Source organism: Macaca thibetana, chromosome 13 (assembly GCF_024542745.1).
Source record: "Macaca thibetana thibetana isolate TM-01 chromosome 13, ASM2454274v1, whole genome shotgun sequence".
NCBI classification, from domain to species: Eukaryota; Metazoa; Chordata; class Mammalia; order Primates; family Cercopithecidae; genus Macaca; species Macaca thibetana.
Window position 1 is genome coordinate 97,788,005 of NC_065590.1, and position 26,797 is coordinate 97,814,801.

Here is a 26,797-nt window from a genome sequence, read left to right on the forward strand (position 1 = left end):
AGCTGGGATTACAGGCACATGCCACCCTGCCCGGCTAATTTTTGTATTATTAGTAGAGACGGAGTTTCACCATGTTGGCCAGGCTCCAAGGACAGCTCTGATGACCACTGTAAAGGAGCCACGTGTCCGGAGTAGTGGCAGGAGAGGGGGGGTGTACGGATGAGTTAGGAAACAAAAACAAGCAAGCGAGGACCTCAGTCCTCATAGAGCCTCTCCCCGCGGGTGAACAGGGGAGACACGCCACATGTTTAGGTAAGTAAACTACCAAGTGGAAACTCTGAGAGCCAGGAATGAGATGCCATGGAACTTCCACGAAGAGAACACTATTTGTAGCCTGGATACCAGGGAAATCTCTGTTTAGCAGTGGATGCGAGACAGACCTTCAAAAGATGGGGCATTGTGAGGTGAGGGCAGGGGTAGGTTGGGCAAAAGGAACAGCGTGGAGGGTGGTCACAGTGCTGGTGTGAACCTGCCAGCCGTGGCAGTCAAGGAGTCAGCAGAAAGCAGCAGCTGGAGAGAAAGAAGCCTGGTGCCAGGTCAGTGAGGGGGATTCTGGCTTCATTCAGTTTTTCTCTTTGGAATTATTTAAATTATCAAAATTAGGAAACTATTACTTTTCTAATCAGAAAATAAATTATTATAATAGAGACAGAAAAGTAGATCAGTGGTTGCCTGGAGCGGAGGGGAAGATGGGATTAACTGTAGAAGAACATGAGGGCCCTTAAGGGGAGAAGAAAATGTCCTAAATCGGATTTAAGGTGATGGTCGCACCACTTGGTAAAGTTACTGGAAATCACTGATGTGTACACTTGAAATGGGCAATTTTTATAACATGTAAAATATGCCTCAACAAAGGTGTTTACTTTTTAAAGAAAATCTCACAAATATCAACAGAATCCCCATCAATGGCTTCACTAATAATGCTTCCAGACTCCTGGACATCAGCCTGTTTGCCTCTGCCTTTCCACGCTCAGTGTATGCAACCCACACAGCACACACGCCTCATGGCTCAGGGAGAATTTCCCAGGACACGGCCACTCTGGTCTCTGTCTGGGCCAGAGAACAAGTGCATGGGAGCTGGACGCCCTTGTCGGCAGATGTGCCCTGCAGCCTGAGTGTCGGGCAGGCTCTGGGCTTCCTCCGTGTGTCTGGCAGCCTCAGGTCCACAGCCAAACGAGCCATCCTCGAGTTCTGGCCGAGAGAGATGAAAACCACAGCCAGAAGATGATTACACATCCCTTGTGCTCAGGCAGCTCCAGTCTCAATTTATGAGTAATGACATTTTCATGCTCTTTGGGAAGAATTACATTATCCCTGGGTAACCCAACCAGAATATTTTCCTTAGCACCAAGAAAGCATAGAGTTTTCTCGTGTTTCGACTCACTTTTAACAAATACATTATGTAAAATGGCTTTTTAAAACATCGAGTGCAACCTGAATACAAATAATTAATCTTAATCACTGCTATTAACTTTGGACCAACAAGCAGGCAATTGTTTTTTTTTTTTTTAGACGGGGTCTCTCCCACCCAGGATGGAACAGTGAGGCTCCAGTGATCCTCCCACTTCTGCCTCCCGAGTAGCTGGGACCACAGGCAAGAGCCACCATGCCTGGCTAATTTTTTTATTTTTATTTTTTGTAGAGACGGGGTCTCGCCATGTTGCCAAAGCTGGTCTCAAATTTCTGGGCTCAAGCAATCTACTCACCTCAACCTCCCGAAGTGCTGAGATTATAGGCATGAGCCACCACACGCAGCCCAGGCAATCTTTCAAATAACAATCCTCCCTTTCCCCATCTCCCCCGCCCTCTTCCTGTCTTAGCTTTTCCCCGGAGTTCACTTGGATATGTCTGACAAGGTGAGTAAGTAGTCAAAGGTCTGTGATCTCTCAAGTAGAAATAAAATGATTCAGTCAGTGGGACAGGCAGTAAACAGGGTTATAAGACATAAAGAACAAAATCATTACACTAACGTCACAGCTGATGAGCAAACAAAGGCCAGAAGGCACAGAGAGGGGAACAGAGCCAGTCAAACAGTCATCTCTTCACAATATCCTTCCTATTTTTTTTGGTGGGGGGGATGGTGGTGGGGGGGACCTTAAAACTCATTGCCTCTAGCTCTGTCACTTCCCACTTTCCCCCACCCCCCAGTTCACAGGCCACCCTCTCTGTTCTCTGGCCACTGACCAACAGCTGCTGATCCAGCCGAAGTGTGGAGGTGCAGCCCAACCTCAGGGAGCTGCAGTGCTGCCTTCTCTTTGACTTAGGCAGTGAGTCATTCTGCTTTGCCAAATGATCTTGCCCAAAGGGATCCATCCAGAAGCCTGAAGCTAGACAGGATTCTTACGTTATAGCTATTTTTAAGGAGCAGCCAAAGGTCACTGGGCAGAATCTTTCCAGCTGTAGCCTCATGGGTCTAAAAAGTAACAGGTCTTCCCAGGGCTCACCTCCAAAACCCTTAACAGAGTCCGACTCTCTTCGAGGACAATCAGCTTTTCCTTTAAAAGGCCATTCTGTCACCATGTAATATAAAACATGGCCAAAGGATCTTACCTGAGGCTTGCCTGCGTCATGTCACGTATTTGAATATGCCCAGTTTATGAGAAACTTGAGAGGTAGAAAAGACGCTTTGAGATGTGGGTAGTTTTTAACTCGAGCAAATGCTGCTCAGTCATAGCGTTAAATAGGAAAAAGCACAGCCTCAAAGAAAGCAAACCACCTATTCACCTGCACAGGCCAGGCAACACCTTGTCTAAGGGTGGGCAGTTGCAGAAAGACCTCACACCTCATTGTATCAAATAAGGGCATTCTTAGCAGTGACTGCAGCATTAACAAGGATATGCAAGTGTGAAACAGCCTTCCAGTGCTGGAAGCTTCCAGCCACTTCCAGGAACCAGAGCCCACGGCCTAGGACATGTGTGTGAGGCAGACGTTAAAGAGTGGAAAGTGAGCTGTAGACCTGTGATGTCCCACAGGATAGACACTAGCTATATGCCCCTCTTCACATTTAAATTGATTAAACTTAAAGGAAGTTAAAAATGGAGTTCCTCAGTTGCACTAGCCACATATCAAATGCAACAGTCACATGTGGCTAGAGACTTGTTAGACTCAGTAAGGCAGATATACAGCATTCCCATCAATGCAAACAGTTCTACTGGGCACCAACACTTGGAACAAATGGCTTTTGAAAAGTTTTAAGCAGCTTTATTGAAGTGTCATGGATAGACAATAAACCACATGCATTTAAAGTACGACTTGATATGCTATGACACATGGATACTCCTATGAAGCTATCACCAAAATCCAGACTGCCAAAGTACCCTCTCATCCCGAGAGGACGTTTCCTTGTGCTCCTTTTGCAACTCCAGCTCCTTTCCCTCAAGTCTCTGGCAACCCCAATCTGCTTCTTTGACACAGAACACTGCATTTTCTGGAATTTTATATACGGTATCTGGAATCACCCAGCGTGTACGCTTTTTCATCTGGCTTCTTGCATAATGATTTTGGGACTGAGCATAATGACTCTGCAATTCATTCATGTAGTTGCATGTATCAGTAGTTCACTTCTTTTTCTTGGCCAGCACTGTTCCATCATATGGCTCCACTGCTGTCTAGCCAGACACCTGTTGATGGACGTTTGAATTGTTTCCAGTTTGGGGGATACTACAGATATCACAAATAAAGATGCATGATCATTTGTGGGATGGGGACTCTTTCAAATAGTGTCAAACAGGCCTCGTTATAAGGTGGCCTTGGAGCAGACTGCAAAGGAGGTGGGCAGAGAGCCACGTGAGGACCTGGGGGAAGTGCCCTCTGGGCCCAGGGGACTCTAACACAAAGGTCCTGGGGCAGGAGTATGCCTGGCAGGTTCTGTTCTTTCTAAAGGCTGCTTATCTGAAAGAATGGGTATCCAGGCAGAAAGTATTTTTGAGAAGCACAAGGTATTGAGTAAAACGGCCTGAATAAACCATCAAACGACACAGGGCCATTTAATCCCATTTAACCCGTACAATTACTCTGAGAAATAAGTGCCGTGACCCCCATTTTGCAGGTATGGCAACAGAGGCTTGAGTGATCCACGTTGCCTCCAAATCACACAACTATTAGCAGCAGAGTTGGCTAGAACTGTGAAGCCAGAGCTCTTCCTATCAGCTCACTATTAAACACAGCTGGACTTAAACTCCTGCTGTCACAGGGCAAGATGGTTTACACCTGCCAGGCCAGGCCAGGCTAGGCTAAGCTAAGCTGGGGCTGGGCATCTGCTGCCATCCTAGGTGCTGTCTCCATCAAAAAGCCCTCCTGTTCCCTTTGACACAGAGCAGCCCATCAGGTACACACAAGGGAACTCTAAAGAGGAAACTCACTGATGTGGTTTGGGTCTGTGTCCCCGTCGAATTGTAATCCCCAGTGTTGGAGCTGGGGCCTCGATCACGGTGGTGAAGTTCTCATGACTCGTTTAGCACCATGCCCCTTGGTACTGGGGGCAGCAAGTGAGTTTAAAAGTGTGTGGCACCTCCCACCTCATTCTTGCCCCTGCCCGCGGCCATGTGAAGTGCTGGCTCCCCCTTCACCTTTCGCTTCCTGAGGCCTCCCCAGAAGCCGAGCAGAGCAGATGCTGCCATGCTTCCTCTACAGCTTGTGGAACCATGAGTCAATTAAACCTCTTTATATATATATATTTAAGTTACCCGGTCTCAGACATTTCTTTATAGCAGTGCAGGAACTGACTAATACAATCATCTAGGCCACTTTCATTTTTGGTGTAAGTGAACAGATCCCCTGGGCCACAGTATTGCCTTGAAGTCTATCACACACACATGCATGATGCACACACTCCCGTCTAGGCACTCTCACAGAGGGCCCTCCTGAACAGTTGCACCCAGCCCGCCCCTGGCAGCAGAGTCGCTGATGGTTTAATTAAAAAGGAGAGGGGGAGCCCATGCTGATCCTAAGTGTTTAACACAAACTGAAAGATCAAAACCAACCAGCTGGCAAAAACACATTGGCAACTTTCACACCAGAACAAGGAGGAAAATCGCTGACCTGGTTTCTGCTCTTAATGCCGCTTCTCTGGCAGTCAACAGCTCTGATCTTTCAGGCTCTAAGTGGAGAGAAAACTGGGCCCTCTGCCCCCTTCTCCACTAGAATAAACAAAGAGCTTGGACACGTCAGTCGGCCACCAACAACCGCGCAGACACCCACTGAAGGCCAGTTCTGGAAGCCGGAGGACAGCACTGGAGAACCCAGGACTCAGGCACCCAAAACTACTTCTAAAACCGGATGATGGTAAAACAACTGCTGAAGCCATCAACCAGAAATGAAAGTACTTTTGCAAAGGTATTACCTCCAAGAATCCAGGTTTAGGAAGCAGCGCTGACCTCCGCAGGACCTGGGGCACACAAAGTCTCCATCTCACCAAGGGTGAGAGTCGGAAGCACTGGACTGAGGCTGTCCTCGGGGCAGCGGTTCTCAGTGTGGCTCCCGACCAGCAAGGCCAGCATGACTAGGAACAGGAAATGCAAAACCCTGGGCCCTACCCCACACCTGTGGAATCAGAAACTCTTGGGAGAGCCCAACAGGTGTGGTCTAACAAGCCATGCAGGTGATGCTGATGCACCCCAGCTGGAGAGCCACAACCCTGCAGGTGAGGTGTGGAGGCTGGGGCTGTGCCTTTCTAACAATTCCAGTGCTGCTGGTGCAGCTGGCCCAGGGGCCGCACTTGGAGGACCTCTGCTCCAGGGCAGCGCTGCTCAAGCTTGACTGCCTGCTATTGCCTGAAGCTCCTACACACTAAGATTCTGGCTTCACAGGCCTCGGGGAGGCTGGAATTCTAAGAAGCCCCAGGCGATTCCAGTGATGCTCTGTGGGTGCCCGGCCAGGGCCCCTGTGGCACCAATGATACAAACCCTGCCCACATGCCTTCTAAGCTGGAACCTGGAGTATATGAGCACTGATGTGGGGTGCCAGGCTTCAGATTTTAAGCAATGATTACCAAACAGCTGAAAGTTCCCAAAGAAAGGGGAATGCAAACAAGCACATGCTGAATTTCTATCAATTCGCTGACAATTCCCTCAGTGAGCCAGGGGCAGAGGCTTGACTCCTGGCTGGGCCCATCACCCCAAGGACAAAGGGGCACAGGGTCTCCACAGCTCACAATCCCCCGTTTCCCTTCTCATCAACCTTGGGCTTCCAGTTCCTTCCCTGGGGCCCGGAAACAGGCTCAAGCCCCTCTCACCCTAGGAACCCACCTGGCTTTCCTCTTCCATTATCAGCCTTTCTTAGAACAGTGAACACCTGTGATCCCTATGCCTCCACCTGCAGCAGCCGCTCTTCTGCCTTTAAGAAAAGTCTGGGAAACGTCCCTGAGGCCCCTCTCAGGCACCCAAGCCAACAGGGCTGCTCTTCTGCACCCCTGCTGTGGATGTGGCTCCCGAGCTCCTTCACTCACACCCCGGACTACTACAGCCCTCCTACCTGGTATCTCTATTCCCTACAGCCCTACCAGGCCGTATCTCCACCCGCAGTACTACAGCCCTCCACTTGGTATATATACCCTCCTACAGCACTCCCACTCCTTCTCTACACCCCTAGAGCCCTTCCACCAATATCTACACCCCACTACTCCAGCCCCTCTACCAATATCTATACCCCACTACTCCAGCCCCTCTACCAATATCTACACCCCACTATTACAGCCACTCCATCAACATCTATGCCCCACTACTCCAGCCCTTCCACCAATATCTACACCCCACTACTCCAGCCCCTCTACCAATATCTATATCCCACTACCACAACCCCCTCCACCAATATCTGTACCCCACTACTCCAGCCCCTTCACCAATATCTATACCCCATTACAGCCCCTCCATCAACACCTACACCCCACTACTCCAGCCCCTCTACCAATATCTACACCCCACTATTACCGCCCCTCCATCAACACCTACACCCCACTACTCCAGTCCTTCCACCAATAGCTACACCCCACTATTACAGCCCTTCCACCAATATCTATACCCCACTACTCCAGCCCTTCCACCAATATCTACACCCCACTATTGCAGCCCTTCCACCAATATCTATACCCCACTATTGCAGCCCCTCCACCAATATCTATACCCCACTATTACAACCCCCCACCAATATCTATACCCCACTACTCTAGCCCCTCCACCAATATCTATACCCCACTATTACAGCCCCCCACCAATATCTATACCCCACTACTCTAGCCCCTTCACCAATATCTACACCCCACTATTACAGCCCCTCCACCAATATCTATACCCCACTACTCCAGCCCCTTCACCAATATCTACACCCTACTATTACAGCCCCTCCACCAATATCTATACCGCACTACTCCAGCCCTTCCACCAATATCTATACCCCATTATTGCAGCCCCTCCACCAATATCTATACCCCACTATTATAGCCCCCCACCAATATCTATACCCCACTACTCCAGCCCCTTCACCAATATCTACACCCCACTATTACAGCCCCCCACCAATATCTACACCCCACTATTACAGCCCCTCCACCAATATCTATATCCCACTATTACAGCCCCCCACCAATATCTATACCCCACTACTCCAGCCCCTTCACCAATATCTACACCCCACTATTACAGCCCCTCCACCAATATCTATACCCCACTACTCCAGCCCTTTCACTAATATCTATATACCCCACTATTACAGCCCCCCACCAATATCTATACCCCACTACTCCAGCCCTTTCACTAATATCTATACCCCCCTATTACAGCCCCCCACCAATATCTATACCCCACTACTCCAGCCCCTTCACCAATATCTACACCCCACTATTACAGCCCCCACCAATATCTACACCCCACTATTACAGCCCCTCCACCAATATCTATACCCCACTACTCCAGCCCTTCCACCAATATCTATAGCCCACTACTCCAGTCCCTCTACCAATATCTACACCCCACCATTACAGCCCGTCCACCAATCTCTACACCCCACTACTTCAGCCCCTCCACCAATATCTATACCCCACTATTACAGCCCCTCCACCAATATTTACACCCCACTATTACAACCTCCTCCACCAATATCTATACCCCACTATTACAGCCCCTCCACCAATATCTGAACCTCACCACTCCAGCCTCTCCACCAAGATCTATACTCCCTCTCCACCCTGTACCTACACCCCCACGACTACAGCCCTCCCACCTGTATACATCCCCCTACAGCCCTCCTACCTGTATCTATACTCCCTTACAGCCCCTCCACCCCATATCTACACCCCCTACAGCCCTTCCACCCCCTATCTACATCCCCACTATAGCCATTCCACACAGTACCTTGTAGATTTGGCAAACAATTTTTTTTTTAAGTTTGAGGTCACCTATATCATGGTAGTTGTCCCTTTAATAGCCAGCAATTGAGAAAACACAATGACAACAACAAAAACAAACCATTTTAGGTTCATTAATACTTTCAGACAGAAACAGTGTGTCCTACACACACTTGAGAATTGTGAAGACATTGATTTCTAAACCTTGCAAGCAGGCTTGTGTGCAGAAGGACAAGTGCCATAGCGCAGTGCCCCTCCACCCGCAGGGATCCAGGGAACCAGGGACTCAGGGTTCGGGGCGGGGAGTCACTGCTCCCTGCTTCAAATGCTGTACCCTCAGGGCTCCGCAGGCTGCCAGTGGCCATCCCGGCACAGGCTGTCTTCTAATAAAAGCATCTGTGTCCCCTGCCCAGGCAGGAGTTGCCCGAGGTCACCGCCCTATACAGCACCAGCAGATGGACAGCACCCAGCAGGTGCCCAGTCCTCGTCTCTGTGAGCTCACCCTCCCGCGTCCAAGGCCTCACCACCCTATCTTTGCCCAATATGTATGGCTTTTCCCACTTTCTCTGTATGGGGGTTACAGTATCGCAGCATTCCCTCCCAACCCCAAAAAGCAAGAGTATCCAAGTCCAATGGAAACCTATTCTGTGGCTATGCCACAACCAAAATGTAGACATCTGATGCCAGCCTTATTTGTTCATCGTCTCGATCAAACAATGTGCTTTTGTTTTTGGTTAGAGATTTGTGAGTATAGAATATAGCTTAGCATTGAAGTCTTTTGGGTCTTAGATAAGGAATTTCCAACTATAAATTTCCAACTAAAATCTAAATGGCAGAGGTTTCTAGGGGCCCAAAGTGACTGTCAGCAAGTCCATCATCGTACTCTCTCTCCCTTCCTCACTCGAAGCCCTAGCCCTCAAGCCCGACTCACTCGAAGCCTATGGACTCCTAATTTGCACACGAATCTAACAAGGCACACAAGTCATCTTGCCCTTCAGTTCGCAGCACTGTAAAACAGAGACCTTAGAGGCACCCAAGCACTGATAGCAGGAGAAAGGGCAACCAATAGAAAAAGTGTCAGAATATTAAAAAGCAAATGTCAGAAATGGACACCTAGTAACAGTACAGGACTAATCCAAGGGCAGATATTCCCATGTAACCCAAGCCACTGACGATGTCTCTAGATTTCAGCAAAGTCCATTAGTTTACGTCCAAAACAGTGACTTAAATCTTCCCCCTAGAAAGATGATATGATCATTGCTCTTGTTTAATTAAAAAAAAAGTAAGACATTTAAGAATCTAAGATATTTTCATAGGAGAAAGTCTATGGAAGTACTGAGGGTGAGGACCTCTGGTAGCAAGATGTCTATACTGAATGATGAGACAAGCCTTACTAATACGGACAATCAGCTCACACTTAACCTAAGCCTGACAGCGCCGGGCAGAGTCCTGCTGTACTAGTAACAATGCAGCCAGGCCAGGGTGCCTGTCTGCCAGGTGCAACACATAGGACAAAGCCACAAACGACCACTCATCCCAACAGAACCTTACTAACTCCCCAGCAAGGTTAGCTATAATGTCTTCTGGCCAAGTGTGGTGGCTCACACCTGTAATCCCAGCAATTTGGGAGGCCCAGGCGGGTGGATCACTTGAGGTCAGGAGTTCGAGACCAGCCTGGCCAACATGGAGAAACCCTGTCTGTACTGAAAATACAAAACTTAGCTGGGTGTGGTGGCTCGTGCCTATAATCCCAGCTATTTGGGAGGCTGAGGCACAAGAATGGCTGGAACCCGGGAAGCGGAAGCTGCAGTGAGCCAAGATCGCGCTACTGCATTCTAGCCTGGGCGACACAGTGAGACTCTGTCTCAAAAAAAAAAAAAAAAAAAAAAAAAAAAAAAAAAAAGTTGGCCAGGAGTGGTGGCTCATGCCTGTAATCCCAATGGGAGGCCGAGGCGGGCGGATCATGAGGTCAGGAGTTCAAGACCAGCCTGGTGAATATGGTGAAACCCCATCTCTGCTAAAAATATAAAAATTAGCCAGGCATGGTGGCACGCGCCTGTAGTCCCAGCTACTCGGGAGGCTGAGGCAGAAGGATCGCTTGAACCCGAGAGGCAGAGGTTGCAGTGAGATAAGATTGCACCACTGCACTCCAGCCTGGGTGACAGAGTGAGACTCCGTCTCAAAAAAAAAAAAAAGTCTTCTAACTCACATCATCTGTGTTTAAAAAAAAAAAAAAGATGACTGATAGGCATGTTGCTTGGTAGAGCTTTCCATTTCCTCTATCAAGGTGGGTGAGGGACAACTCCTTAGCCCAGGGTCACCTCAGATCTCATGCTGCAACTCTGTTCTCTCGTCAGCACCCACTGGCCCCTGCTTTCAACAGATGCTGATCTTCATGTAGAGCGGGTTCTGCAGACCCTGGGGACATTTTTCACTAACAATCCTCTAACACCGGAGACAGAGACTACATATCTGTAACGAACCTTTCAGAAACCGGCCCTGAAATGCAGCCTTTCATTAGAGAGCCACTTCTCAGCACACAGGTGGCCCTTGGAGTCTTTCCAGCATTCTCACATCCATCTGGGAAGAGGAAAAGAACCCCTGAAACCGGGCAGACTTCATAAGCACTTTATTTTCACACATGCCACATTTCTGGAGCCGCCTGGTTTTCCCTTTCATCCTGCATCACCGCAGAGAAAATTCACAGACTTCTGCAGGTGAGAATCTCACCCATTAGTAAGAAAATCTTGCTTTATATTAAGCTGGCATTTCTCTGGAGATCTTCCAACTGCTTTATAAACATTCTTTCACGCCTCCAAGCAGGTAGGTGGTAATTGTTATTCTTTCTGGACAAGAGGTAGCACTGTGAGTCTTAGCTGGACAGAACTGAAATGTTTTTCAATGCCCGAGGGAAAGCAAAAGCAAGGCTTGGAAAATATGAGATAAGACAGATGTGACCAAAAATAGGAAGAAGAATGGTATACAAAATTCCTAAAAAGGAGACTTCTCCTATAATCCACTCCCCGTCTACCCAGCTTTGCAGGAGCCACCACTTGGCCTTCCTCTGGCTGTGCAGCTTCCACACAGGTTCTGGCCTGGAAAATCAGGCGTGGTAAGTGCTAATTTTGGCTCAAATAAGAAATTTTCTCTCTCTTTGATCTTTGCCAGGAAATAGGATCAACAATCTGACTTCCATAAAGTGCAAGCTGAAACTTGAACCCTTATGATCAGTCAAGAAGGTGATAAGAGGCTGTGGTTCCTTTAAATGTCACAATGACAACAACATGGGTTTGGAGTGTTAATACCTGGGTTTGAATCCCAACTCTGTCCCTCACTAGCTAAGGGCCCTGTAAGTGACGGTGTGCCTTAAGATGATGGTAATACAAACTATCCTGCACAGCTGTCAAGTGGAATAAATGAAACAGAGTATCCTGCATGCATAGCCCAGTGATTGCTACACCCTGGGTGCTCATCAAATCACTGCCACGGATACCTTTATTGATACCTTTACTCACTGTAGAAAGATGGACAGCAACTAGGACCTGCAGTGATGTGTGAAGTATTAAAAACTGGCAAAGTCACAGGGTGGTGAGCAATGTACCAGCTGTAACATGCAGGCCCTGCTCTGCTTTCTGCTTTTGCAGGAAATTTTATAAAGGAGAGGGAGGAATTGATTTTATTTAACTATGCGCAACTACCTTTGTTGTTAACTGAGACAAGTTAGTTTCGTCCGGATTCCATGGTGTGGAGTGCTCCAGGTGGGCCTGCCTAGGCAAGGACTCTGAGCCTCCCAAGAGAGGTATTAGCTGCTGCTTCTTTTCTTTTCTTTTTTTTTTTGTGACAGGGTCTCACTCTCTGTCACCCAGATGGAGTACAGTGGCGTGATGTCAGCTCACTGCAATTTCCGCTTCCTGAGCTTAAGCAATTCTTCAGCCTCAGCCTCCCGAGTAGCAGGGACTACAGGCATGAGCCACCACGCCCAGCTAAGTTTTATATTTTTTGTAGAAACAGGGTTTCCCCATGTTGCCCAGGCTGGTCTTGAACTCCTGGGTTCAAAGCAATCCACCCACCTTGGCCTCCCAAAGTGCTGGGATGACACATGTGAGCCACTGTGCCGGGCCAGATATTAGCTCTTCAAACCATTCAGGGCCTCAGTTATCTAATCTGTAAAGTGGGAATGACACTGACTGACCTTATGGGATTGTCATAAGAATTAAATAAGCTATCCTGTATAAGAGTCACCAGCTGGCTATAATCTATCCACAGAATCAGGTATGGCATTATTCTCTCCATGTTAGAGCTGAGACAATCCAGGTCTAGCCATCAGATGAATAAAGCTAAAGGGCTAGGTGTCTGGGAGGGAGAAGCAGAACCCAGGCCTCCACCCATCTCCTACATCGTTGGCCGTCGTGGGCTGGCTGCTTTCTAGGCCCCCTGCTTGGCAGCCCCGCTGGGACTTCCCTTCGCCATTATCCTCTTGGAATTCCCATCCACGGCTTGCTTTCCTGTGTTGGGTCCTGTTTCCTGACTTTCAATTTCCTCTGTCTTGGCTTTCCCCTTCATTTTACTAAAACACATCCTTTAGGAGCTTCAGAGAAATGACACATGGGAGCCAAAGTTTTTGAGCCTTGCATGTCTGAAAATATCTTTAATTCTACTCTCATATTTGATTGGCTGGGCATAATTCCAGGCTGAGTTAGTTTCCTCACAATTTTAATGGCATTGCTCCATGCTGTAACGTTTCCAGTGCTGCTGCTGAGAAGCTCACCACCATTCTGATTCCGAATCCTCTGGGTGCTGTCTGGAAGCTTTTAAGATCTTTTGCAAGTTCACACAGGGATGCTTAGGGTAGGTCTTTTCCCTTATTGCGCTGGGCACTTGCGAGCCTCTCAACTTGGAGACTCTTCCGTTCCATTTTTAGAGACTGTCTTTAGATTTGTTGCACTGATGACATCCTTCTTTCTTTCTAAAATACCTGCCAGTTGGATGCTAAGCCTTGAGAATTAATCCTTGTCTTGTCTTTTATCTATTTCCCACTTTTTGGTCTTTTGGATCTATTTTCTAAGAGATTTCCTCTACTCCAACCCTTCCTGTTGGATTTTTAATGTTATATTTTCTTACCTTAGTCATGTCCCTGGCCTTCTTTAATAGCAAGCTGCATCCCAGTCTTCCCGTACGTTCATTTTTCTGCTAATTCTGGTCTCCCTCATGCTGGAGGCTGCTCATCTGTACTGAAGCATGAGGCACTAGGAGGCTCACAGGCAGCTCTGTGTGTATGGAAAGGGCTTATCCACCCAGGTGTGGGGAGAGCAGGCAGCCAACTGACTTTTCCACCAGGAGACGCCCTCCATGGCAGCATCTATGGATCTTTACCCTGGGCACATGCAGTTTCTCCAGTTTAAAAAAAATCTCCACTCTTTCCCGACCCGGTGGTGAGACCCTATCATGCATGCCTGCCAGCGTCCAGGGCACGGGGCTGAGGCAGGGCGAGGGCTACACTGCTGAGCAGGTGGGCCGCCACTCTAGGATAGGGATGAAGAGGGATGAGCGCAACCAAAGCCCCAAGGGATTTCAAATTCCTCCAAGTGAAAAGCTCAAGCAGAGCAACAGCTTTTCACTTTTACCATTTCCTACAGAAATGTTTATAAGTGAAGATGGGGAGAGAGCACAAGGGCCCGAGTGCTCCTGCTCTTCCCATTAGGAACTCACACGTGATGTTCCCTCATTTCTCCCCTTCTAAGGCCACTCTCACAAAATCACTGTCATCACCATCTCAAGAACGAGCTGTTTTTCACTTGTTATGAGCTTTCTAATAGAGGACATGAAAAAGATGCTGTTATTTGTGGCCTACAGAGAAAGCATTACTGAGTTCTTGACCTCTTCCATGGCCTTTAGGAGAAACTGGAGAAGACAAACAGGAAAGAAAAGCTGGGGCAATCCCAGGGTCTATTCCACCAGGGCAGGGTCCCAAACAGCCCTCTTGGGCTGCCCACTTCTTCAAAACATTGTCCCCATCACGAGGACAGCACAGAGCTGCCAGGCACAAGAAAGGCGCGATTCACCCACAGTACCAAGCAGCAGCCACAGGCAGCAGGCACCAGTGCCGCATTCCCATGGCTGAAAACTCAGGCACTGCTCTCAGGCCAGGTTTTTTTTTAGGTTCTACACTTGGGAGCACAAAAGGCCTTTAAATATTCATGGTAATTTCTGTGCTTTGATTACAGGTTACCTTGCTGTGTAAGACGGGCCTGAAACATATTTATTAAATATTATAAGCTTAAATGCCTACTATAATTACCAGAAAGAGAGTATTCTACACAGTTTAGAAACTATTAAAAATTCAAATCAGAGGCCCTTAAGAAGATGAATGCATTTACCCGTTTTGTCCCATAGCTGTGTACATTTAAATTGCAGAGCTGAATTTTAAGTCCTGCTAAAGTAAAAATTACAGTTTTAAACTTTATTCCAAATTGACCCAATGTATATAGAAAACATAATGCTTTTAGGTACCCAAGGAACTATGAAATGCATTCCTAGTACATCAAACAAACCTTAAGTATCCTCTACTGAGCCTCTTTCCCATCTGAAGCAACCGCAGCATTTCATACACAGAGCTGCTTACCAGGTTTTTGAAAAGAGCTGTCAACTCCTTTGTAAACACTGAGAACTTCAGGAATGCGCTTCCTAAATCCGGGTCATCTCTGCATACGCAGTTGCCACCGAACTTCTCCAGAGCCTGGGTGTACTGCTCTTCATTTTCCACGTGAGCTGCAACAGAATGAGGGAGGCGCTGTGAGTCTCAGGCATGCCACCCTCACTCCCCACCAGGTTCTTCTCGGTTGTGAATAACACTGAACACATCAGCAGAAGAAAAATCTGAGAAAAATCAAGCTGCACCAGGAACAGAAATAGCTTCGTTATCCTGACAACAACCCGTGGTGCCGGCAACAGATCCCAAAGAACAAGTGTGGTGTGCAAGAGGGGAAGCCCTTGCCCACGTCCAGTGGTCCTCAGCATTACCAGATGAGATGGCCAAGGACACACAACATTTCCACCCCTCCGAGGACTCTTCCTTCACCAAATGATGGCAGAAGTCACCAGACTCAATCCCCTCCCAGAAACTCAACCACAGATGCCCCATTCCTCTCTAGCCTGAAACCCAGGACTCTAATTCAGAGCCACACACCGCAGCTCCTTCTCCTTTTCACACAGGAACAGCAGTGGTCTTCGCAGCTTCAGTGGCTCTGCTCAGGATGCAACCTCTACCCAGGGGCCCTTCCCTCCCAAACTCCTCTGCATCCTACAGACTCATGCTTCCTCCAGGAAGCCTTCCATGACTCTGCCCTACACCCTGGGTATTTCACTGGCACCTCTCCTATCCTTGCACTCAGCATGTTATATTGAAATGGTCTGGTAAATGTGTTCCCCATACAATGGATGTGCTTAGAGTTTACAGACTAAGTTGTATTCATCTTTGACCAAGTCGTGTGCCTGAAATATTAGACAACACACATGTTGTTTGAGCAGAAAAAGCAAACCAGGTGCTACGTCTCATAGCATTTTATTATCATTTAGGCCTCAAAGTAGCACCGGAAAGAGTGAAAATCTGGACTCTGGGTCTCTGGCACAGTGGTTCTCAATCCCTACTGGCTACCAAAAGCATGCATGGATTTTCACCAAACTCTAGACACCACTGTCCCATCTCAGACCTCTGATTCAGAACCGGGGGTAGGAATGGGGGAGGGGACACAGGTGATTCCGGTAAATTAATGTGGTTGAATATAATTCCCTCACTACTAGGTCAGGCACTTTCAAATGAAACCAGCCAGTCTATAAAAAAACAACTTCTATCTCCATGGCTACCTAATTTCTGTTTTCATCAGTTCAATTGGAAATATAACACAACTATTGACAGGCACAACAGGGCAGCCAGACCTGCAGTGTGAACTTGGATGTGAACTCCACCAGAGACAGCCTTAGTGCTGCAGCTCCTCCACCAGGGGACAGATCCTGAGAGCCCGTCTGTAGCTCCCAAATTCCTTCTCGGGGAAATAAGACCACTGTCGGCTAATGCCAATGCCCAGGCTGGGCCTGACAATGAGGGAAAACGAGGGAACATTTGTTCCTGGAGGGCAGTCCTGGACCCTCAGCCAATCCCTATGACCCATAAATGGTCTGCTCGCCCATCCTAGGGGGGAAGCACCATGTCCTTGACCTCTAGTGGCATTTGGGGCACTACAGGGCTCTAATGGGGATCCAACAGACACAAGAGAAAACTCATTTCACTGAGTCCTTTCCCTTTTTTTAACATTCCAGAAAAGAGCCTGAGAGTTCTAGGTAAATTAAATGAATTTCTGAGACCAGATTCAACAAATTCAGACAGAAACATACACATGCACACGCACGCACCGGCAAACACAGCTCCTCAGGAGCCCTCGGAAGATCTAGGTTCCAGTCCTATGTCCGCCAGCAAACATCTGTATGACCTTGGTAAGTCACAGTGATGCTGGGCCTGCGGCATCAGCTACATAAAGCATAAAGACCTGCTGGGAGATGCTCTCAAGGTCAGAGGAAGAATGAAAGAATCAGGTAAAGAGGCTTGGTTTACCACACTCGGCACATAACCAATAACACTAACAAAAGTTAACAGCAGCAACAGGTGTCACTTATTCAAAGCACAAACTTTACATATATTTTTTCTAAACTTCATAAGACATGTATTGTTTCTCATAACACTATAAGGAAATTAGGGCTCAAAGAGATCAAATAATTCATCTGAGGAAACACAGCCAGAAAGCGGCAGAGCTGGGATTCAAACCCAAATCTGATTCCAAAGTCCACTCTCCTACTCTACTACACGATGTTTGTTTCATCATTAAAAAGTTTACCTTGTCAAACAAAAGTATCTAATTTTTAGGTTTTTAAAATCCAGTTTCACAGATAGATCAATAATTCCTTCTGTTTTACTCTATTTATAATTCTAGAGCGTGGTTTACAGTGAAGGCAAGGTCCTTTCAAACCACATACTATTTTTAAACTATCTCAAAATTAGTGGTCAAGACATGGGCAGTTTCAGTGGGTTCAGGAAGGGAGCTGGTGGCCACAGGCAGGCATCTGTCACTACATACTGTCTGTCCACTGGATGACAGAAACAGAAATGCAACCTCCACGCTCCTGCTTACTCCCTCGCTCGCTGCTTTCTGAGCCATGGGTCTTTCAAGAGACACCAACAGAGGGGAGCCGGGCCGTGGTGTCCTCCTTCACAGTGCTGGGCAATGAATACAAAGCACCCGGCAGGAGAGAAGCTGAAGACTCTACCCAGCCTCATGGTGTCCTTCAAACCACGAGGAGGACTGGACCCTCAGTGCTGCTCTAAGTGAACACCCAAAGGGAAGGGACTTCGCATATGGTTAATGCCTACTAGGTCGCTTGTAAGTCTTTTGTTCAGTTTAACCTGACAGCACTAAGAGTTGGCTATCATTATCCCTATTTTTTTCTGAATCAAGTGCAGTTCAGAGAGTCATGTCACCTGCTCCAGACCACAGAGTTGGTAGGAGGGTCAATGCACTTTGTGGACCACACAGGCTGCCTCCAGCCCTGGGCAGGAGAGAGGAGCCGGCCTTCTCACTGGTAGTAGGCTTCACGTTCCAGCACCAAGAAATACGAAAGTACTCCTTATCATCCCTCCTTCTGGGCTCCTCAACTGACTACCTGGTGTAGGTTAAGATTTTTTTTTTTAAAAAAATTATTGGCCGGACATGGTGGCTCACACTTGTAATCCCAGCACTTTGGGGGGCTGAGACAGGTGGATCACCTGAGGTCAGGAGTTTCAGACCAGCCTGGCCAACATGATGAAACCCTGTCTCTACTAAAAATACAAAAATTAGCCAGGCATGGTGACACATGCCTGTAATCCCAGATACTCGGGAGGCTGAGGCAGGAGAATCACTTGAACCTAGAAGGTGAAGGTTGCAGTGAGCAGAGATAACACCAGCGCACTCTAGCCTGGGCAACAGAGCAAGACTCCACCTCAAACAAAACAAAACAAAATCTTGTCCCTATACATCTTCTAAATGATGCATTGATCCCCAGCAACCCCAATGTGATCAATTAGTTCTTTGGCTTGTCATCACCATCATCATCTCACGGATTTACATTTACAGCGCTTTCATCCACTACAATCAGCACCATCTTCTGATGCTCACACTGTACCAGTTTAGGTCAGTGGGAATCTTTTTGTGCTGGTCTAGTTGGGGATTTTTAGATGTATTTTTCAACCCGCAAATGAACTTGAAGCTTCCTGCTGAAGCCCATAAGCCTTGTGTCTTCCTCTAACACCTAGCATGGTGCCCACCATGACAACAGCCATCCCTCCATGAATAACATGGCACTGACTGACCCACTGCTCCGGATCACCCCAAGATGAAGATTTTCCTACTATAGAACAGAAAATCATTGAGTGCGTTTGTTTTCCTTTTGCCAAAAACAATCTTAAAACAGGAACCTAAAATAAATAGCTTGGGAATAAAGTTTCTGGAAAGATCTCAAACTGGGTCTATCAGCTTTTATTTACAGAATTGTGAAAGCTGTTCTTCTAAAAAGAGCTCACACTCTTACCTCCCCCTTGTTCAAATGTATCTTAAACTCTAATTCTCATTAATGATCCAGATCCAATAATCACTGACCTGGGAGGGACTTTGGAAAATAAGAATCTGTGTCACAGAGACCACGCTAGGACAAGACTTCGTTTCTTCTCAATTCTAAGCCATCACCCCTTTATCTCCCCCACCTCACTGCACGAAACCCACCAATCCCTGCAAAAGGATGAACTGAGAGACTCTTGCAGAGAAATCAATCATGAAGCCAGCATGCATGTGTACAAATGGAGTTTAGAGGCAATGACTAGGTTTTGTTGTGTGCTTTTTTAGTTTACTGGATTCTGTTATTTAAAAAATTGGTATCAAGGAGAAGGCCCAGTGCAAATGGTTTAAGCAAAAATTGCTGGATACAAAAATGACAAAGAATGGCTCCTTCGAGCCCCATCTATGGGCCGCACACGCAGATACGGCTCTCGACAGGTCAGTGTGGCCCACGGCACAGTGAGGAAGCCACCAACACAGCACTGCCAGAGGATGGGCGTCCCACGGCCAACTCACCTTCAACCACCTCCTCTTTCATCTCAAACATAACGTTAACTCACTATTTCCAGCCCTGCAACAGGGATGTGACAGTATGCTGGGGTGAGATACAAGGACACATATGCTCATGTCTGGGATGAATGCCTGGGGAAAGATATGTCAATCCATGCACTGATCACTTACAACGCATCAGGCAATGGGCTAGGTGCTAAGGACTCAGATGGCAAGGAGATATTGAAATTGGGCTCCAAGGACAGGTAAGACTTATCGAGTAGAGAAGCAGCAGATCACAGAAACAGGCATTAGCCCCAGGGGAACACCAGGGCATCCTATGTGTTCCCACTGTTAATACTTTCTCTGGTTTTTTGCTTTGTTTTGTTTTTGAGACAGAATCTCGCTCTGTTGCCCAGGCTGGAGTGTAGTGGTATAATCTCGGCTCAATGTAACCTCCACCTCCCGGGTTCAAGAGATTCTCCTGCCTCAGCCTCCCAAGTAGCTGACACTACAGTCACGCACCACCGTGCCCAGCTAATTTTTGTATTTTTAGTAGAGACAGGGTTTCACTATATTGGCCAGGCTGGTCTGGAACTCCTGACCTCGTGATCTGCCCGCCTCAGCCTCCCAAAGTGCTGGGATTACAGGCACGAGCCACCGCACACGGCCTACTTTCCCTGTTTTAAAGCCCCTGTCTGCATCCAGCTCTCAACTCTCAAAATCGCCACAGGTAACACAGGTCTCATTGTCCCCACCTCCTCAGGGCTCCTATACTCACTGCTGAGTCCTTTATTCCATGGATCCTGAAAGGTGACCTAGTCTAAACATGGAAACCAAAGCTCAGAGAGGGTGATGACTTGCTCAAGGTCACAGTGAGTTTGCAGCAGAGCTGGAACAAGAATTCGGGTTTCCTGACTCTGAGTCCAGTGCTCTTCCTCCCACAGCAAAAATTTTTTCTTCATTTGCTCATGACATTGTCACTATCTTCAGCTCTTAGCTCTTATCCAGCCTAAGAGCTGAAGATAGTGACAATGTACAACCTTCCAGTCAAGTGCATGTACCGTTAACCCGAACACCAAGTGCTGTAACCAGCATAACAGAAAGAAGGCAGGGTGCACCAGCCTCATGGCTTCCCAGTCCCCGCCTCCATGCTGACCCAACAAAGACCCTCCAAACCCCTGCTCCAAGCCAGACCGCAGGCTACTTGGGAGTCAGGCGGAGGAAAAATCACCTGCTGACACCCCACATTCCAACCTTCCATGCAGACAGCTTGGTGAAGGGAGCGTTTAAGGAGAGACATATGTTCTCTACGGCAGCAGCTTGGTGGAGACACTCCTTAGATGGATGACACGACGATTAATCCTCAAATGTGTATCACGACATGAATGTTGTGATGTTATGCACAACTCTGCATAGCGGAGACCATTTCCTCCGGCTGTCGGCTGTGCATGCCACCTGTTTCCAACCTCACTTGTGGCGCGTGATCTCACGGGAATGCAATTTCTTCAAATCAAAGATCATCCCCGTTTCTTAACAGGGTCTCTACCTGGTGGACATCCCGCAAGAGAGGGCCATTTTCAGAACTTTATTCCTAGAATCATCCCAACTAAATGGCTGAAAACATATTTTCATTTCCAGTTTGCTAATGTGTATCATTCCGGATAATCCCACTTCCAGAAATCTATCCTAAGGAAATAATCAAGGTGATCAGAGATGTGTGTACAGAACATTTATAAAGAGTGAAAATTTAAAATGTGCTAAGTTCCAACAATATGAAAATGGTTAAATTAACAGTATTTCTACAAAATGGAATATTATGTTGGCTTTTAAAATCATGATACAGGAATATGGTAGGAGCAGAACGCCAAGTTTAAAAAAGGCAGGACACAAAATTAGATATTTAGTCTCAATTTTGCAAAAAAGTAAAACGTAAAGAGGAGGTTGAAAAGATAATACATCAAAATGCTAACAGTGGTGGGAAAAACTGAGCACTTGCTAGCAGTCAATAACCTGTTATATGCAAGGCGTTATATGCTAGGCCCCAGGCCAAGTGCTTTCTAGATGTTGTTTTATTCTCCTCTGAGTGGACGAGGAAACAGACTGTCGAGTGTGAACCCGCCCAGGGTCATGCAACTTCTAACAGGCAGAGCCTCGTTCCAAGTCAGGGATGGGCCTCAGACCCAGCGCTCACCTGAGCCTCTGCTGGTTATAAAGATACTGAGATTCCATCAGGGTCAAGAGTCAAGACTTGGTTGGTTTAGTGCTTTTCTGAACTTTCTAAATTTTCTAAACTAAGCTTATCTTATCTTTATAATAACAATGTAAAGAATAAATAAAAACTTAAAAAGAAATCTGAAGCATCAGCTCTAACTGCCAGATTGTTTCAGTGCTCTGTGACTGTGCCTATTAAGAACATTAAGCCGGGTGCAGCGGCTCACACCTATAATCCCAGCACTTTGGGAGGCCAAGGTGGGCATATCTCTTGAGGTCAGGAGTTTGAGACCAGCCTGGCCAACAGGGCAAAACCCAATCTTTACTAAAAATACTAAAATTAGCCAGGAGTGGTGGCAGGTGTCTGTAATCCCAGCTCCTCAGGAGGCTGAGGCACGAGAATCACTTCAACCCAGGAGGCAGAGATTGCAGTGAGCTGAGATCGTGCCACTGTGCACTCCAGCCCGGGTGACAGAGCGAGACTCCATCTCAAAAGAAAATAAACAAACAAACAAATAAATAAATAACATTAGAATCTGTCTTTCTCTCCCAAAGCTTTCCCTGGACAAGGTAACATGAGGGAGACAGCCTTTGGAACTGATATACCTGTATCATCTTTGACGAGACAGAAGTAGCCACAATCAGAAGGGGTTGAACGAGAATGTCCTCCCTGTTCATAACCCCTGCGAGCTCCCGCGCAGGCTGAGCAACTGGAAAGGATGCCTCTCACGGGCTTCTTCCTGCCACTTCCTCTGCCTTCTCCAACACCCCAGGCTTCTTCCACTTTCAAAACCCATTTCCATCATCTTTCCTAGGAAGTCCCTTGGAATGTGATTCCTTGAGAAACCGCCAGTCTTTGTGGATAGTACCCCAGGATGCATCTAGTCTGGTTGTGTTCAGCACAGGCAGCTAGCAATGGAGTTCACTAATAAGGCCAAGGTGTGGGCTATTCAAACACAAAACCTGTTGTCCATGATCACCCCATCCTCTTTCATCCTGCCTTATATTAATGACCCCATCCTTCCAATGACGGCTCAAAGTCTGCGTGAATAACTAAATGTCACCTCAGTTACCTCCCTGTGAAGCTTCTACTGCTTGTAGGAATACACTTGGAAAGCAGGTAAGAGGGGTGAAGAGTGGCGACTGGGCCACTGCATTTTTTTTTTTTTTTTGAGACGGAGTCTTGCTCTGTCGCCCAGGCTGGATGGAGTGCAGTGGTGGGATCTCAGCTCACTACAAGCTCTGCCTCCCAGGTTCACGCCATTCTCCTGCCTCAGCCTCCCAAGTAGCTGGGACTACAGGCACCCGCCACCATGCCCGGCTAATTTTTTGTATTTGTAGTAGAGACGGGGTTTCACCGTGTTAACCAGGATGGTCTCAATCTCCTGACCTTGTGATCTGCCCGCCTCGGCCTCCCAAAGTGCTGGGATTACAGGCGTGAGCCACCGCGCCCGGCCTGCATATTTTTTTTTTTTATGTTGATGCTTTCTGTCCCTTTAGGCTTTAGAGTACAGAATATACCAACATTTACTTTTACTCATTCACTGTGTGCTTCCATTATGGGTCAAGAATATTTCTGGTTACTAAAAAATAAAATCCAATCACGCTGAAACTCTATTATGCAGCAAGCACTAATGAACACAAAGATTCATCAAGCAGAGCTCCTGCCCTCAAGAAGCAAGCATCCAATAAGGGAGAAAGACTCAGTCAATCAGTTCAGTGCAGTGACACAAAGGCAAGAAACAGAATGAGCTCTGGGGAATTCAAGGTGCTTGGTGTGGCCAGAGCACGGAGAAGGGCTGGAGTGTCAGACAGGGGCCAGAAATGAGGAACTTCATCCCAGGTAATGGAGAGCAGCCAAAAGGCTTCTAAGAGATCTGCATTCAAGAAAGATAATAAACCTTGGTACCTGCCAACACACAACTTAGCAAGACAAAGATAAACATGCGAAAACAATCTACTGTTATGTAAATTACACGAGGTGGAAACACAGCACTCTACGGGAAAGGAGTACATTTTCTGGGGGCTGGTAACAGAAAAGGCTTCTTGGAGCAGACGACGTTTAAAGGAATTTGCTCATTGAAAACGTAGTATGACGTGAGACTAAAACTGAGCTACCAGCTGCTTGACTCACTCTCCTTAACCAGAGAGCTGCTTCCATCCTAGGGGTGCTTGAAGGGGGTTGGAGGTGGTAGGGAGCGGGTCTCACTGAAAAACTGGCAGGGCTTTCCTTTAGCCTGGAGACAGGCTACCCCAAGGTGTTTGGGTTCAAAGCCAAGAGGTGAATTCAACATTTGTTGAATGGGGAGTACAAGCTGTTAGAAATTTTACTCCCAATTGTATTCACACCCTTTAATGGAGGAAGAGTTCATGTTGGCAAAGCAATGTGATTCGCTACATTACAGAATGTGCATTTAGCCAGGGTAAGCAGATTTCAGCCCTTGATTTTTGCCATATCATACCCCATGACTTATGTGCTCACCACAGTGATGACTTAAGAACACACCGCTGCCCCCACCCAACTCCATGGAGGGCACGGCCTCTAGGAAGGAAGCTGACTCCTGTGGTTCCATGAGATCCCGGGGTCTCACCCTCAGGGACAAGCAGCCCTTGGAAAGTGCAAGGTCTCTAAGGCCTCAGACAGTAGCTACCATGAACACTGTGGAGATGACATATGTGTAAAACTAATCTTTCATCCTTACAACTCTGCAGGATTTTACAGATGAGGAAACAGATGAAGTCATCGTGTTGATGTGGTAGAAGATTTAAGCTCAAGGTCTGAGCTTTTTCGCTTGGTGTGTTGGGTTTGTGGACAGGTTTATGCGGGTATGTGAATCCCAAACAGTGTATGCAAAATTATGTAAAGGTACCTTTTCCTGGAGGGATCATCCAAAACAGCCTTCTTATTTTTACGGATGTCTATGATAACCAAAAGATTAAAGAACCACTGATGAAACCACAGCCCCATGTCTCACAGATGCATGTGGCCACCGGCTTGGCCCACAGACTGGCTGACTATAAACACCGGCCAAATTAAATAGCAGATACCTCTGAACCGAAGTATGATTCATGCCAACACTTGGACGTCGGTTAAGTCACAGACCTCTGCGTTCCTTCAGAGGTACCTTCCTTCCATGACTAATGCAGTGGTCACTTTGGACAGGATTCCACAAGTCATCATCTAAATTCCAATCATTGTTGTTAGCCAGCAGCGGGGAGGCGGCTGGACTCCAGAGCCTCACAACTAGAAGACATCTCCAGGGCCTTCAAGCCTACGTCCTCACCTCCCTCTACAACTTCCTCAGAGACAGGGGCCGTGCACCCGCTGCAGGAAGCTTCCAACCACCAGCTCGCCACTCAGGCTGCTGACCCAGTTATCCTCCCCTTCATATCTGAGTCAAGGCTTGCTCTTGTGAAAGCCTCCTCTAGAGAGGAACAAATACGTCTACCTTCCTCAGCCCAGAGAAAGCCCTTCATGTACGCCCTCTCTCACCCCTTCCGAAACTAAGAGCCCCATGTCCTTCAGATATCCATCCTACAAGGAGATTTCTCCATCTCTAAGATTTTCAGGTTCTTCTTTATATGCTGCTCTTACAACTAAATAATGAAACAACAACCTTCTTTATAAGCACCAAAGACTTCACTGAGGTCACGTGTGGCTCGCCTTTGGGACATGTGCCACGTACTGGCTCACACTGATCTTGTAATCAACCAAAACCACCTGGAATTTTTCAGAAGGACGACGACGGCTCAGTCAGGTGGCACGCAGGGTGCTCCCCACGTGCATGGAATTCACATAAAGTTTTTGTTTAGCTTTATAATAGAAATATTCTAACAAATACCTCATGAGTATTTATTACCACTATGCTTCTACCTTCAAGTTGGTGAGTATCAATATTCTTTATCATCATTTATCATCTATTTCTTTTTAAACACACACAGTGTACATAAATTTTGTATCCTGAATTTTATTGCTGAAGATTTCATCATAAGCATTTTTCCTCCTGTTGCTATATAAACATAATTCCAGCAAGCAGCTAAATCCTAATTCAGCTTTATATAGGAGGCATTCAATTTCTCACTTTGATAAGCAGTGCAACAAGACAGTGAACATCTTTGTGCATGGATCTCCTTCCACAAAAAGATTTTTATTTTTCTTGATGTGCACCACCAAACTGCTTTCCAAAAACTCTGCGTGCATGTTTTCAGTGCCGCAACAATGGAGCACAGTACTAGTTACTGTGAGCTGGCCAAACAGTAAGGATTATTCTGATCTTGTTATTTTCTCATGTAACAGGTAGAAATCAGATACAGTATACATATTTTTTATTTTTTTTTTTTTTTTTTTTTTTTTTTTTTTTGAGACGGAGTCTCGCTCTGTGGCCCAGGCTGGAGTGCAGTGACCGGATCTCAGCTCACTGCAAGCTCCGCCTCCCGGGTTCACACCATTCTCCTGCCTCAGCCTCCCAAGTAGCTGGGACCACAGGTGCCCGCCACCTCGCCCGGCTAATTTTTTGTATTTTTTTTTTAGTAGAGATGGGGTTTCATCGTGTTAGCCAGGATGTTCTCGATCTCCTGACCTCGTGATCCGCCCGTCTCGGCCTCCCAAAGTGCTGGGATTACAGGCTTGAGCCACCGCGCCCGGCCACATATTTTTTAAAATAATTTTTTCTTTTTCAAAAAAATAACCTTTTCCTTTTTTCTGTTTTGGAGACAGGGTCTCACTCTGTCACCCAGGATGAAGTGCAGTGGTGCAATTTCAGCTCACTGCAGCCTCAACCTCCCAGGTTCATGTAATCTTCCTGCCTCAGCCTCCCAAATAGCTGGGATTACAGGCATACACCACCATGCCCAGCTAATTTTTGTATTTTTTTGTAGAGACAGGGTTTCACCATGTTGCCTAGGCTGGTCTTGAACTCCTGAGCTCAAGTGAACCATCTGACTCAGTTTCCCAAAGTGCAAGGACTACAGGCATGAGTCACCGTGCCCAGCCAGTATCTTCTTATTGCACAGTGAAACTTCATTTCCTCAACTATTATCTTTGTTCTGAACTGCCTTGTTCAAATTGATAATATCTACAGTAGAAATAGTCTTCCGTATGCATTTGAAGTGTACT

The 26,797-nt window shown here is 47.1% G+C and overlaps 2 protein-coding genes across 3 annotated transcripts in view; both read right to left on the reverse strand.

The window, feature by feature from the left end:
- Positions 1-26,797, reverse strand: part of IAH1 (isoamyl acetate hydrolyzing esterase 1 (putative)) — a 359,243-nt gene that overhangs the window by 179,906 nt on the left and 152,540 nt on the right. The gene's annotated exons all lie outside the window — the stretch shown is intronic.
- Positions 1-26,797, reverse strand: part of ASAP2 (ArfGAP with SH3 domain, ankyrin repeat and PH domain 2) — a 203,452-nt gene that overhangs the window by 95,754 nt on the left and 80,901 nt on the right. For both annotated transcript variants that reach the window (XM_050753889.1, XM_050753890.1), the window contains exon 3: positions 14,961-15,106. In XM_050753889.1, the coding sequence (XP_050609846.1) occupies positions 14,961-15,106 (146 nt within the window). The remainder of the gene's footprint in view (positions 1-14,960; positions 15,107-26,797) is intronic.